This window comes from Crocuta crocuta, unplaced genomic scaffold (assembly GCF_008692635.1).
Source record: "Crocuta crocuta isolate KB4526 unplaced genomic scaffold, BGI_CrCroc_1.0 scaffold144, whole genome shotgun sequence".
Classification (NCBI taxonomy): domain Eukaryota; kingdom Metazoa; phylum Chordata; class Mammalia; order Carnivora; family Hyaenidae; genus Crocuta; species Crocuta crocuta.
In genome coordinates, this window is record NW_027529669.1 from 1396331 (window position 1) to 1412520 (window position 16190).

The following is a 16190-nucleotide window of genomic DNA, read 5'->3' on the forward strand; positions in this document are numbered from 1 at the left end:
GCCGCCATAGTGCTGGTGCTTAGCCGGCTTCCGCTTTCCCAGGAAGCCCAGCGGCGGCCTCGCGCCCGGCGCCATCTTGGCGTGGGTTTTGGGCGCGAAGCCCTTGAGGGTCAGGCTGTGGAGGACCTCGGCGCACGAGTGGTCGGGATCCGGCCCCGGGAGTCGGCCCTGGGGGTCCTGGCCCGACCCCAGAGGACTCTTAATGTCGTGCACCTGCAGGACGTCGGGGGCGCTGCCGCTTAGGCCGCTGAGCGCCTGCTGGGCGATGTCGTGTGATGACAGGTAGACCAGGTCCAGGTCTCGGGGGCTCAGGGCGTCACTGGAGTCGTAGTCGCTGTCGGTGGGGAGGAAGACTTCTGAGCAGCCTTCTTCATCAGAGCAGGGCTGTGAATCTACGGAGCCAGAGACCCGGGTTAGAAACGAGAGAAACCCTTAGCTGGGGCCTGCTTCCTGGGCACAGCGGCCTTTGGTTGAGCCCTCCCCACCCCTGTGCCTAGGAGGGTCCTGTGCTTCCTTAACGGTCTACTTCTTGAAGGTAGCAGTCATTTTTGAACAAGGGACCCCACGTTTCGGTTTTGCACAGGGCCCTGTAAATTATATGATGAGTCCTATGCTTAGCTTAAGGGAGAGGAAGGAGAGGAACTCCGGACAGGTCCAACCTGGACAGCGGCAGAGGGGAATGTGTCCTCAATCCCCACGTGCACTTTTATTATTTGCTGGGCTTGCAGAGAGGATGAAACAGGAAACAAAACTGCATGTTATTCATTTATTCATTTCCTATCCTTATTTCAGAGATGAGTTTTGCATTCGGTAAAGTATCCGGGAGGGAAGAAGATGTGGCACTATGGGGATTGAAGTCTGAGAAACTGAGTTTCAGATCTTAGCTGCCCTCCACCTACTTGTTTTGTGATCTTGGGAGGGTTACTTAACTTCTTTGAGGTTCAGTTTCTTCATCTGTAAAATGGGAATGATAATAGAACTTCTTACCTAGGGTGACTAATATATAAATCAATTATGTTTGTAAACACTTACCCAGTTGTCAGATGTTTAAAAAGGATTAAAAAAAAAAAAAGGGCAAAGGAAAAACAGAAACAGAAGTAGAAAGAGAGGCAAAAAAAAAAAAAAAAAAAAAAAACCCCAAAGGAAATAGTTACCATTATCGAGACCTGTTTCTTCCATTGTTTGCACTGTTTACCACTATGATTATGACCTAAATTCTAAGCTTTGGAAGATTNAAAAAAAAAAAAAAAAAAAAAAGAAAAAAAAAAAAAAAAAAAAAAAAAAAAGTAAGCCTCAGAGTGCATACAATAGTGACCATAAATGAGCCACAACTTTAGTTGTAAAGATATTTATCATTTAAGGCACTCATTGTTTATATCTATTTTCCCCTCTCAATCATGTTGTACATTACTGTGGAGTGAGGACTCTCTTAAAAATCCTTTGAATTCCCACAGAAGTCAGCCCAAGGTAGGTAGCTGGTAAATACATGTTAATTTTGTAAACATGCCAGTGCTCTTAAAAAGAAAAATTGCTGATCTACAAATCAGGCAATGGCAATAAAAAAAAATCTCCATAGGAGTTTTGAATGAAATTTAGTAAGCTGATGCTTAAAGTTACCTGGAAGAGAAAATTTATGAGAACAACCAGCTTTTTTAAAAGTTTATTTATTTTAAGAGAGAGGGAGTGAGCACGCATGTGCATGTGTGTGCCCACGGGAGTGGTGTAGGAGCAGAGAGAGGGAGAGAGAGAATCTTGATCCCATGAACTGTGAGATCATGACCTGAGCTGAAATCAAGAGTCAGACGCCTAACCAACTGAGCCATCCAGGCACTCCTCTCCCCTTTTTTAAAGATACAATAGGGAAGAGCCTGATTTACCAGATATCAAAGAATACTACAGAGTTTTGACAACTAAAACTTTGTAGTATTGGTGTAAAAATGGACAGATGGGTCTGTAGAACAGAAAAATAAAGTCCAGAAATAGTCTTAATTCTGTGTGGTAATTTAACATATGGTAAAGATAACATTCCAAAGTAAGGGAGAGAACAGTCTTCAGGATATAGTGTTGCGACAATTGGTTATCCCATTAGCAAAATAATTAGAGAAAATCCTACCTCATAGCGTATATGAACATAAATTTCATGCAGCTTAAATGTAAGAGGCAAACCCTACATGTAATAGAAGACAATATGTCTGTAATTTTGGGGTGGCAGGATCTTTCTAAGGTCTTTCTAAGCAAGACAGAATCCCAGAAGTCAGAGAAGTGGCTGTTAAATTTGACTGCATCACAGGTTAATATTTTGTAAAACAGCTGATACTATAAACAAAGTAAAAAGGCAAGTGATAGACTGGAAGAGGATTGTAATAATATGTATAACAAAAGATGAATAACTAGAATATATAAAGAACTTCTCTAAATCCGTAAGAAGACTATCCAAATGGGCAGATGAAACCAGTACTTCAAAGAATAATTAATACAGATGGTCAATAAACATAGTAAAAATGTTCAACCTAGGTAGACTACAGTTACTAATTAGGTGGTAGTTAGGGAAATGCAGGTTTAAACAAGGCATGTTTTAGCCTATCATATTTGCTAAAAATGAAAAGAATGATACTCTCATATGTTGGTGATATGTGGGAGATCAGGGACGCTCATTTAGTGATGGTGGGGTCAACTAGTACTGTTCTGCCGATAGCGTTTTTTTAGTAGACTATATTAAAAATGTGCATATCATTTGTCCCAGCAAGTCCTTTTTTAGATATCTGATTGAGGAATTGTCACTGTGTGTCCATGGAGGCATTTACAAGCTGTTTACTGCAGTAGGATTTATAATAGTGAAAACAAGAAATAATCCTGTGGCTGAGACTGCTGTGAAGGGAAGACTTAGAGGCACCAAAGTATTAAGAAAAGAAAAATCACTTAAGAAAAGAAAAATAGCTTACTTGTGAAGTTCTGCAAGGGAGTCCAAATTCAGGACTGGTTTGCTGATTAAAAAATACAACAGGTATTTAAAGTGAAAACCCACAGGAATACAAGGTTATAGTTACTTTGTTCATGGTGGGAAATCAGACATGATTATCATAAGAATATTGCAGACTCCAGGGAAAAACTTTGTTTTGTAAGGGAGTTAGTAATTTACACAAACAGGATTAAGGTTTCTTCTATTTTAGGAAGTAGAACCAGATGTAATCCTTTTTTTTTTTTCCTTTTCTTTCTTTCTTTTTTTGGCTTGTTTGTTTATTTCAGGGTCAGGGTGTGAAGTGCTTCTTTTTCTTTTCTTCCTCTTTTTCCTGACTATGGAAGATGTGTGTGTTTACTCATTGGCAGGGCAGGATTTCAGTTTTGCTCTCTGCTGGCTGCTACCCAAGATCTATTATCCTTTTGTGGTTACAAATTTTAAGTTTCCTTTGAGACAGCAATGCACTCATGTAAAGACTGCATTTTTCAGCTTCCCTTGCAGCTAGGTATGGCCATATAGCTAAGTTCTGGCCAATGATGTAGAACTGAAAGTATTGTATGAAACTTCTGGAAGTTTGCAGAAAGGGAGCTGGCTTAGCTCTGAGGTAGGCCACTTTTTTATTTTTTTATTTTTATTTTTTTTTATTATTTTCCTCTTTCCTTTCAGTTGCCTGTAACAAGATGTGTTAGCTAGGCTCATGAGGCAACCTTGGAAAAAAGCCATATGCTAGGGTGGCGGAGCTCAAAAATGGAGCATGGAGTCTGAGGACCATGGAGTCCACATACCAACTATGAATTGTCTACGTGTGGGCTCCTTTCACATGAGAGAAATGAAGTATCTTGTGTTTATGACACTCCTTTTGGGTTTTCTGTAACATGGATCCAAACTTAACCCTCACTGATGCACACCAGATGTCTACTATTAGGAAAGTGGTTTAAAACTTTGGGCTTATCTATATTATGGAATATTATCCAGCAGCTACAAAGAGTGAGATCAACCCACATATTGTTCTAAAGTAATGTCTACCAAAAGGGACTCCCTTTTCTACTTTTCTGGATTTTACTCATCTGTTCATGATTTTCCTCAAACATAGTCTTCTTTAAGAAGCATTCCCCAACTGCCCCAGAAAAGATTGCTCACTTCTCTGCATTTATCTAACATTTCTTGCTTTTATTGTCCTTTGGCACTTAGCCTGTATAGACTTGTATTATTAGTTGTTGTTTTTTAATTCAAATATAACATCCTGGATTCCTGATTAAATCATAACCCTCTTAGGGCAGATATATTTAATTTGTCCATTCATTCAACAATGATGATTCTGTTTTGCTTGAGCTCCTGCTTTAACAGAAATAGTGTGCTTGATGCCTGAGTGAATATGAAATTAATAAGAAATAATCTGTCTCCAGGGAGTTTACTGTTCTAATTGAAGTATAGGGCATGTGTGCATCTATGAGACTGGAAGAACATACATTTTATAAGAGAAGTTTAGCAAATATGATGCAGGTTTATGGGAAAGAGATCACATTTTATTAGGACAGGATTGATAAAATGCTCAATTATCTTTTATTTTTTTCCTCATATAAATGAGATAACTAGTTAGTTATTTACTTATTTATTTAGGGGGAGGCAGGGAGGGAGGGAGCAGGGAGAGAGAGGGAGAGAGAGAATTCCAAGCAGTCTCCATGCTCAGCAAGGAGCCTGACATGGGGCTCGATCTCATGACTGTAAGAACCTGACCTGAGCTGATACCAAGAGTCAGATGCTCAACAGATGAGTCATCCAGGTGCCCCATAAATTATTTCTTCATAGAGTTTGAAAAAGTGGTTTAGGCAGCTATTAATAATAAACATGCAAATGATAAGAGGATTAGAAACCAGAGAGGAAGAGATAGTCTTATTTGACTGTCATATGGGAACAAGAGGAATTTTGGAAAAATGAGGCTACAAAAGTAAGATGCCAGCAATTGTACTCTTGGGAATTTATCTTAGGAAAATTAAGGCTCCCAAGTTTCCATAAGTGGATGATTTGTTAAATAAACTGTGGTACATCCATACTATGGAATACTACTTATCAATAAAAATAAAGAATTCAATTTATGTAACATTCATGAAGTGATTATAGAGATGAAGAATAGATAGCAGTAGCCAGGGGTAGAGATAGGGGATGAGTAAGGCAATAAAGGGGGAGCAGAGGGAGTTTTGTGATGATGGTACAGTTGAGTATTTTGCTTATGATAGTGATTACCCAAGGACACATGTGATACAAGAGCTATACAAGGGAGCCTGAGTGCTTGTGTGCATCTGTGTTTACATGCTTACACACAATGCATGCACAAGTGTGTATACATAACTAGTGAAAACTGGATAACCTGTATGGATTGTACCAGCTTCTTGGTTTTGATGTTGTTGATGTTGGGGAAGTTGGCAGAAGGGTACATGGGAATTCCTGTACATTTCTTTGCAACCTGTGGTTTCTCTATTTCAAAATAAATGGTCAGAAGAGGGAATTTAATTTTTTAAAAGGTAGGGTGGAGCCAGGAGAGAGTAGTAAATCTTAGATAAGGATTATATCTAATTTTATACCCAATGAGTAGCTATTGAAGACTTTTGAAGAAGTAATTAACAAGATATGAGCTGTGATTTAGGATAATTATGTAGCAGGTAGGATATAAGATGAATTGGATGAAGAGGAAACAGAGAGCAAGGAGGCCAGTGAGAAGGCTGTGGTCCAAGCTATGTTTATTTTAAATATTTATATTTTTCAGGTTAGGGTGGGGGGTGCTGTGCAAGAGTGGTGATTATGTGGAGGAAAATAGAAATCCAGAAAAGTTACTCATTCAAAGATGTTTACTAGGCACATATTTTGTGCTAGGCAGATATGGTATCTGCTTTTAAGCAGGTCATAGAGAATGGATTAAATAAGTAAAAAAAAAAAAGCATGTAAGATTAATTTCAGATAGTGCAAAGTTCTGTGAGGAAAATGAAACTGGGTTTCAGCTAGAGAATGACTTGGGAGGAAGGTTCTTTTGCTAATATAGCTAAGGGAGGAATCCCTGTAGAAAAGGTAGTCTAGGTGAGATCTTAATGATTGGAAGGCAACAGCTATGTGAAAGGTTGAGGAGAGTGTTCCAGACAACTTGGAGAAGCAAATGTGAAGGTCCTGCAGTGACTAGCAGATTTCAAGGCTTAGTGTCTAAATGATAGTATCAGCATTAAACCAGAGAAGTTTAATTGCATCAGGGTTAGGCAGTGGATTCGGATTGGGTTGGGTAGTGGAAGAGATGGTAAATTTAATTTGGGACAGATTAAGGTTGAGGGATTGGCCAAGATAACCCTGGAGGAAATGTAATGGGAGCCTGATGGTTTGCAAGGTTGGGGGAAGATGTTTGTGGGAAGAGAAGGAACCACTGGAGAGAGAACTGTTGAAGAAAGAAGAATGATAGGTTAACGGACATAGCAAGAAGAAGTGGTCACTTGTGAGTACTGGTGCTGGCATTGGTTTTTAGTGAAAAAGATTGGAAGGACACGAAGTAGGGAAGAAGATAGATATAAAGAGATTTTCAAGTTAAAAGGAGTGAATTGGATAACGACTTTGGCTGAATGTTTTAATAATCTTAACACAGTTTTAGGGAGCACTTTTCCTCATCCTTTGTGAGAAAAATTGGGTACTGCAAGGAACAGGGTCTTGGAACTATTAGTTGTTTTTGATGATGGCAGCAACAGGTGCCATTGGTGTGATGAAGAAGAGAGGTTAACTGAAGATTTGAAACTGGGCTGGAAATAAGATCCAAAGAATTGACTTTAGTTGAACTTCCTTCTCTATCTGGTTAGTGTAGTCTACTCAGCTGTCCACATGTATTCATTTGTGTCTATAATAGTAATGACATTTCCTTAATGCTTACCGTAGGCCAGCCGTTATGCTGGCTAAGTACTCTAGGTGCTTTATTCTATTTAATGCTTATAACAATTCCAGTTTTACAGATAAGAATACTAAAGCTTAGGCTTATTAAATTTTCTAATTCATGTATAGTTGATAAGTAGCAGGATAGAAACTCCCCTGTCTATCTCCAAAGGCCTGCCATGTTCTTATTCACTTTAGCATTTTTTTAACATTTATTTTTGAGAGAGAGAAAGAGAGAAAGAGAGTGCGCATTGGGCGAGGGGCAGACAGAGAAGTGGACAGAGGATTGAAAGTGGGCTCTGTGCTGATGCTTAACCAACTGAGCCACCCAGGTGCCCCCACTTTAGTGTTTTCATGGCTTTCCATGGAAGCTTCCTGAGGGTCAGGACCTCGTTACCTAATCTGCTTTGTGCAGGATGCACACTGAGTTATATTAATTAAACTTTTAGTAAGGGCTTCTTGATATTGCTGCTGCTAGAGAAACATGTTAAGTTTTATATTAGTTTCCTGGGGCTGCTATAGCAAATCACCACATGGTGGGTGGCTTAAAACAACAGATATTTATTCTCTCACAGCCTTAGATGTCTGAAATCAAGGTGTCTGTAGGGCTGCACTCCCTCTGGAGGCTCTAGGGAAGAGTCCTTTCTTGGCATTTCCAGCCTCTGGTGGCTGTTGGTGTTCTTTGTGGGGGTGTCACCCCCATATCTATTTCTGTCTCTTGTAAGGACACTTGTCATAGGATTTAGGGCCCACCCTGGTAATCTGGGATGATCTCATCTCAAGATCGTTAGTTACATCTGTAAAGACCCTTTTTCCAATAAGGTCACACTCACAGGTTATGGGGATTCTGACATGAACATAATCATTTTCGGTCCACCATTAAATCCACTAGAAGTCTGATAGTAAAATTGACTATAACTATAAGCAATTGCTGAGGAGTTTGTGACACTTTCTTTCCCTTTCCAGCCTACAGTTGGGTAAAGCACTCTGCAAGAGCATTTGTACTTTGACCTCTCAGCACACAAATAGTGAGCATTTATTGTTTGCAGGGCACTAAGGAGTATATGAAGGTGTGCTTCAAAGGTCTGATCTTCTAATTTTCAATGGGGAATCATATTTTAAGACTCCCAGGAAGAGCCTGTGTTGATTTCTTCAGGTAAAGTTAGTCGCTCCATTCTCTTGTCTCTTATGGCATTTTATTTATATCTCTGTTACTGCATTTATCAAGGTTTATTATAAACTATTCATTTGCATGTTTATCTCCATTATTGAACCATGAACTCCAGAGGGCATGCACTACGTCTTAATTATTTCCGCTCAGTAAATGTTGGGAGAAGTCAGGCAGTGAAGGAATGGACCAAGGAAGGAGTCAAGCAAAGGGACATGCAGAATATTCTGTATTTTCCAGATCATCTAATCTGAACATGGACATATGAGTAGGTCGTAAGGACCTCCTAACAAGACTGCAACTTAATTATCATTGTATTATTAGCCTCTTGTGCTGTTTCTGGTGCATACAAAGCTCTCAGTAAAATATGTTGAGTTGATTGAAACTAAAACAAATATTGAAATCTGGGAGCATAAAGAATTGTGAGATTTGATTGCCTTTTAAAAAGAATATTGAAAGCAGCTTAGAAAGAGCTAATTTACTTAATCTGCCATGGAAATTCCTGAAAACAGTCACCTAAATTATTTTGTTTTATATTTGGTGATGCTTGACTTAAGGGTCAGCCTAGTTGTAGCAGAAAGAACAACTGTCTTAAAATCTGACAAACCTGGGCTGAAGTCCTATCTTGCTCCCTAACTATGTATATGATCTTGAGCAAATCACTTAGCCTCTCTGAACCTTTCTTCCTCTACAGCATGTCGGTATTATATTGCCTATTTTCACAGGTGCCATGATGATTAAGTTGGAGTGTTAGAAATACTTTAAGTTCCTTTCTACCCTTAAATATTGAGAAAATAACTAGAAAACATATTGAGAGGTGACTCATTAAAATATAGACCAGTAATCAGATAAGCTTCAAGACTTTGCTGTGAGAATGCTGTTGATAATAAAGGAGAACAGTAATCTCATGTATGGTGTCTTATGCTGGTGATGATTTAGTTCAGTACGGTATTTCCCATCCTAGATTTCACAGTGAATTAGTAAATGATGTAACTTCTTTACCATAGTTCCTAGGAGCAAGAGAGATAGGAGATAAATTAAAAGAAGAGATAGTTGTAACTCTCATAACCCAAGGAGAGGAAAGAAAAGGCTTGGGTATGGAGTGGTAAATTTTATCTCGTTGGTTCATGGACCGACAGTTGGGAAACGCTGTTCTAGTAGGAATCTAAATATTTGACTTCCATGGTGGTTGTATTATTTATTAAAAGACTTAGTGGAACCTATTGCTTAGAGTGGGATACCCCTCCCAAAACAAGCTGGGAAAATCTCCAGGATGCCAGCCAGGGCACTGAGGAGAGTTTCCAGGGACTTAGGCCACTGCCACTCCCTCCCTTCCTGGAAAAGAATGCAAAGTGCAGCTTCCATCCCCAGATCCAGGCCATATGCTCCATTAAGCATTGTAGGCACCTTGCCCAGTTGTTGTTTTAATAAACCTGGTTGTGCTCCTCAATTTCCCTTACAGGGCCCACTGGGCAGGCTAGTATTGGTAGAACCTTGTGTTTCCCCTCTGACTGACCCAGGAGCTGTTTGATGAAAGTTCTGCCCATAGTATTAGTGCTGGCTGAGGAAGCTTGGCTTTCTTGCCATTGTAATGGGTGTTGTAATTCTTGGTCTCTGTGGATCAAGCCAACAACAGCAGAGTAGAATTGATGTGGATTTTGAGGGCGTTATGTGGAGATGACATTTCAGGAAAGAATAATTGATTTAAGGCTATTGCTCTTCTCTTAAAGGCAGGGGGCATGGCAGGACAGAAAGAAAGGAATAATGAGAAATATTTGCCCTAAAATCTGTCTTCACATTTTTAAAGTATCAGTGTCCAAATTTGTATTTTTTGTGTACTTCAGTGAATCTGTTTCCTCTGAGTAGAATTTAAATAATTTATAAATAAAGAGTTTAAATAATTGGGGAGAACCTCAGGGGTTTGTTCATCTTCTGATTTCCCGAGACACATAACATCTTCAGATTTCTGCTGATTTTCTGAACTGTTTAGTTTATACTATAGTAATCTTAACATCATCTGGGAAAAGGTTACCAGATTGGAAGATCAGAATAATCTTCAAATGCATCTGAAGGAAACAACGCCCCCCTCCCCTCTGTTGCCTCACCCATGCGTCACTAGGAGAAATAGCAGTATCGGAAAAAAAAATTGCTGCTGCCTGTGACCACTGTACCCACAGAAAAGGAGTGGGAGAGAAAATACCCATGTGATGGACCAAATCATTCCACCCCCTGCCATGAGTTGCCTTTCCTAGGAGCCAACTTTCCCCCTTGGGTCCTTGGGAGATGCTTAATTTTAATTGACTCAGAGAAGTTCTACTTTGTGTTTGAAAACCACACAGAAATGGGAAGTTAAACATTTCCACTCCCCCNTGTGATAGGCTCTGTGTTTCCAGCAGGCTCCTCTGAAGGTAGGTGAACCCTACCCACGCAGAACGGGATTGGATTGCAGAGTTTGCTCTGGGAGCAACCCACTGGGGATATTTCTCTAAACTGGATTTTTTTTCCTCTTTATAAATGGTTTCCAAATAAAAGTAGCCACACTAGTGCAGAGGATAGAGTATTGTAGGAGCAGATTTCATTGCTCTGAAATGCTTTTGCTTTTGTGAGGGGATCTGACCACTAAATGTTTCTCTCAGCTCTCAACTGTTTCCTTTTCACTGGGTTCCATTTTTTATTTGCTTCCCTCCACGTCTTTGTGTTTCACAGCCCATGGAATCTTGGCTTCAGAGAAATAAATGGACCCAAGAGAGAGTTATATTTTAAGGAACAGAATGATGATCACTCACATTTTAGATTAATAATAAAATCCAAATGTAATTGGCCAGATCCTCCCAGTAGAGAGTATGTGTAACCTGTCATCTGGCCAGTATGAGAGTTTGGCACTTCTGTGGCACAGGAGAGGCCACCCTCATACAGCCAAGGGGGACCTTATTAGGTCCCCGTGGCCAAGAGAAGATGAAACTCAGAAAGTTTTGTGAGCAGAGAGGGCAGGCAAGGGCTATGGAGGTGGAAGTAGAATGGAAGAGCTGTTTGCAGATTTATGTAAATTGTGGAACAGTAGAGGGAATATCTATTCTTCCTTTTAAAAATACACTTTCTTCCCTAGACCTCTCTAGGAAGAGTGTATCCTTACTGGTCCCATTCCTTTTCCTCCCATTTACTTCCTGACCTACTTCTGTTCAGTTTTATATCTCCTTCCCTTCACAAACTGCTGTCATCCAGATTACAGATGACTTCCTTGTTGAAAATAAAATAACCCCAGTAGAAGCTTTTCAGTTTTATTTAAGCTCTCACTCACTATTAATTGATGTGCTTTAATTTCTGTGATACTACTCTTGTTTTTTTTTTAATTTATTTTTTATTTTTTTATCTTCCTCTGGTGGTTTCTTCCTGCTCTAAAAAGTCTTGCTGTTCATTCCACAGGGATCCTTTCAGACTTTCCTCTCCTTACTCTAACTACTCTCTCTAGGAAATCCCAAGCATTTTTGCAGCTACATCATTCATATATCAACAATTCTTAAATCCGTGTTATTAGTTCACTTCTCTTTCCTGAGCTCCAGACCCCATAATCCTTTTCTATTGAATGTTTCTTTTTGTGTGGAATGTCCTAAAACTAACTCAGATTCAATATGCCCAACTACCCAAGCTTGCTTCTCCTCTATAACTTTTTTTTTTTGTAAATGGCATCATGATATCCAGAGACATTCACATCAGAAAACCTGGTATCCCTCTGTTGCTAGCTTCATAACTGATCTCCCTGCTTCCAATATTGTCCCACTACGGTTTCTTCATAGAATAGCCAGATTTGATTTTAAAGAGTAATCCAGACCATATCCATCCTTGCTTAAAAGTTTCCAATGGCTTTCCATCACAAGTAGAATAAAATCCACACTTCTTACCTTGGCCCTGCCTGATCTGGCCCCTGCCTTTTTCTCTACCCTCTCTCTCACCAGTAGCCCATTCATTTGTTCTGCTCCAGTGACTTTGGCTTTCTTTTCATCCCTCACCCTCTTCAGGGCCTATTGCTGTTTTATTGCCTGGAATATTCTGACTCTAGATCTTTGCATTACTGGCTCCTTTTTCTGTGGTTGGTTCAAATGTAATATTCACAGATAGGTCTCTCCTGATCATCTTAGTGAATTCAACACTCTCCACTCTCCCTGCTCATCCCGCCCCCCCAATCTTGATTCCTGTTTTGTATTATATATTGGAATTCTTTCACTTTCTGAAATTATCTTGTTTATGTTTTCATTGTCACTTTTTCTAGAATGTAAGCTCTATGGAAGTGGCAACTTTACTTTATCACTGTATCCCTCCCTGTTACCTCAAGAAGTACCTGAAGCATGATGGATGACCAATAAATATTTTTTAATGAGAAAAGAAAAAGGCGAAACAATGTCCTTGGATTCTAAGTTCAGCCAGACTGCTTACAGTTCCCCGAACAATAATACAGCTGCACACTCTGCTTCCTTTGCCTATAAATGCTCTCCTCTTTCCCACTTTTCACCCCATCTCCCCTCCAGAAGGTCTCTTTGATCTTATGAGTTTATGGTTGACACATCCGATAGACTTTATAGCACCCTATACTTATCCTCATCACAGCATTTATGCACTTACCATGAAATTTTGTTAATGTATCTATCTCCCCCACTAGACTAGCTTATGGCAGGGATGGCATTTTATTTGTATGTCTAGCTTAGTGGGCATCTACAAAAATCCACTTGAGAAAATCTACTTTTTCTTGAAAAAATTATTGGGCAAGTCATAGAATCCTTTGGTAATGTAAATTAGCTGTCTCTCAAGTTCTCCCATTTGCCAAGTTTTGATTTTTAGGACACTGAGATTTTTAAAATATAGGAGCATATATAAACGTACTTATAGAAAAGGTTTACATCTCCACTAAAGTTTTCTATAATAAGAGTAATAACATCAAATATGATACCTACAATTTAGTGTCTGTTATATGCCATGCATATCTCACATACGCTATCTTAACCACAAGTAACTTTTCAAGGTATAGATATTATTAATTTCATTTTATGTACATGGAAACTGAACTCAAATGTAGTAATCTGTTCAAGCTGGTATAACTAGTAAAAGAAAACTGGGATTTGAATCCAGGTCTCTGATTTCTTAGCCCAAGCTGTTTCAGCTACACCATGCTGCCCCCTATGGGATAAGCCCATATTTCAGAACTGTTTGTTAAAAATGTTAATTATTATTATTGTAAAGCTTACAGAATTGGGAGCTCTTATAAGCTATAGAATCAAGAAAGATGCTTTGCCATTATTTTAATTGCCTAGAAAATGGCACTAGTCTCAACTTATCCTAAGGCAAGAGAATTATATTGCCTTTGATTAGTATGCTTTCTCTCTGTTTATAAGCCAAAAAGTATTTTGTAGAACTCTGTGTTAACCCAGCCATGTTTTGTTCTTAGCATTTCCATGTAAACTCAAATTCCATTCCCAAGAGTAGAGGTGATGTGCCAGGCATCCCCTACAGCTTGCCTAAAAGTTGTCTCCTGCTTGTTTTAGCCATGATGAGGCCAACCTACTTATTTGGCTTCAGGGTCAGGATTCTGTTTATCCAAGATTTCTTTCTTTCCCATCTCCCACCCCAGCACATTGGTGCTATGCTGGGTGAGAAATTCACCCTGAACTTTCACCCAGACTGGGACCTACTTCCTGCCTCTTTACTGTCAGTCTCTATATACTAGAGGCTGGGTCTTTTCTCCTTCCTTCCTCGGTTTTGGTCAGATTCCGTTGGCTGACTTGGCCCTCGCTTGGCATCAAAGCAGTCCCCATTCTGCATTTCTGAATTTCCCATCCCTGCTCTGTGTTCTTTTGTATCTTGGAAGCTCAGGCCAGAACTGGCCTAAAGCTTCTCCACTCCTGGATGGAGTTGATCTCAGGTTATTGCCCTAGTTTCCTATCGCTCCACTGTTCTGATTTTATTCCCTCTCTGCTTTTAGACTCTTACCACTATGCAGTGTTTCCTCCTGCTTACAGGGACCAATGACTCAGCATAAAAGAGCCTCATCAGTGGAGATAGGACCAAAAATCTGGTGACTGAAATACAGACCTGTAGATCTTATTACTTACCACTCACAGCCTTTCTTCTGTTCATCTCTGGGGATGGGGATGGGGATGGAAGACAGTCTATATGTGATGACCTAGAGTTGATCTTCTTGAGGTTCTGCTCATCTGAGGGGTCTATCAGCTTTGTGATGGGTAAGCCACAAACTGGCTGTTTGTATCTTGCATACTGTAGAGCATCCATGATCCATCTCATTTCACGCCAAACTTCATCTAGTTGCTTTGGAATGAAATTATAAAAGACTTTAAGTTTATCAAACAGGCCAAACAGGGAAAAAAGAGTAAGTTTCCCTGAGAGTCCAAGATGATACATTTTCCACAGTACTGGTTTTGAGTAAAATATTTTCAATGTAGGTTTGCTAAGCCAGAAAATTCTGTTCTTTCTCATCTCTGTGCCTTGCATATTTTTACCTGAGAGGGTGTATCATTTAGTGCAAATAGTGGAAGACCTGAATTCTAGCTGGGACTCCCACTTTTAGCTTTTAATAACCTTTGGCAAGTCATTTGGCCTCTTTCAGCCTCTGTTGCCTTATTTGTGAATGTAGACAAAAACCTCCCTTTTTATATCTCACAGGACTGGTATGATGATTGGGTGAAATGATGAATTTGTAAGTGCTTTGTACTGCAGGGTACATTTCTCATACATATGAAGTGTTAATTCTCAGTGTAAGATGAAATATTCCTCATTAGGGTATTGTAAGGAAGGGATATGATAAAGTCTAAATTTCAGAATACTTGAAGAAAGAAATGCACTTTTAGTTCTTCTATATGAAGAAGAAAAACAAAGCATTACTGGAATATTTTGCTAAGCAGAGATTCTTGGATCTATTTTAATAGAAAAGAAATAGCTTTATATATTAAACTTATTACTTTCTTACACATAAAATAAGTGCTTCTAAAGTACAAAATGGTTTAAATAGCTTATTCCTAAGTAATTAAAATATCCTTACATTTGTAGAGGAGTCTATTCTATATTGTTACTATTTTGGTTTCGCGGTTATCAGAAAATTACCAAAGTGTAAATAAAAGTCACTCATATTTTTGTGCCTGCCTTTGTGGATGACAGTCTCCAGATCTTGATAGACACTGGCCATAAACTTGCTGGTTATTCTGATTCTCCAAGGAGGGGATGCTCATTATACATTTTTTTCATGGGACCCTGGGGCTTGTGATAGGCTTTGTGTTTGATTTCACTTGGGTGCCTTTGGCAAGCCATTAACTTCTTCTGGAGCGTTTACTCAACTGTAAAAAGAGGAGGTTGGACTAGATGATGTCTAAGGTCCCTGTTAGCTCTGACACTTTGTGATTTATTTTTGAAGAACACTGGAAAATTGGTGACACTCAACTTCCAGGTAGAAGAAGTTCATTGTATGAATACTACAAGGTTAAGGTCTGATGATAGAAGTTTTATTAATCTGTACTTAAATAATAGTCTTTAAAGAGTATTCACAACACAGAGTAGAGTCTGAAACTGTGACAAACTGCCATGTTCAGAGTGACAGGAAAGCTAGAGTGAACTAGTGTAGTCCATTGCTTTCTATTCTGGATTTGGCAGAGTATTCAGGGCTAGTAATGAAAGCATCTGGTTGAGCCTCAGCCTTTGTTAGGCAGTGAATTGGGCAGGAGAGTCAACAGTGGGCAGGTCATGAGGATGCACTGAGCATTGTAAAGGGAGAGAACTGAAGTTCAGCAGATAAAACCAAAATGGGAATCCCAGAGGAGACTTGTACAGATTTTCCTGTTGGGATTGTTGCTCTCTGAGCTGCCTTCTACTCATCCTACCTCATGTAGCATTCTTGTCTCAAAGTTATCTTCAAGGCTCTACTGACTGTGGATAGCTTTTAGAGTGCCTTCTAAGCACAGGAACTGTGCTTTTTTATCTTTTGCTCTTGGCTGTGCAAAGAGTAGCTACTCAGTAGTCATTACTCAGTGAATGAACGAGTGAATGAATGAATGAATGATGGCTACCTAATTCTTTAGATCTCTGCCCTCCAACAGAGTGATTATGAGTATTAAGTAAGATAATGTAGATGAGTGCACTACATAGAGTATACACCGTTATAAAGTT

General features: G+C 39.4%; 1 protein-coding gene across 2 annotated transcripts in view; it reads right to left on the bottom strand.

Moving 5' to 3' along the window:
* The window catches only part of ANKFN1 (ankyrin repeat and fibronectin type III domain containing 1), a 459719-nt gene that overhangs the window by 458 nt on the left and 443071 nt on the right, over window positions 1-16190 (bottom strand). The window contains exons 21-22 of one of the 2 annotated variants that reach the window (XM_077762871.1): window positions 14129-14342; window positions 7-392 (exon numbers count right to left, since the gene is read on the bottom strand). In XM_077762871.1, coding sequence (XP_077618997.1) covers window positions 7-392; window positions 14129-14342 — 600 coding nt within the window. Of the gene's footprint in view, window positions 1-6; window positions 393-8889; window positions 9038-14128; window positions 14343-16190 lie in introns of those variants that run through there. The other variant, XM_077762870.1, reaches the window with a different exon arrangement.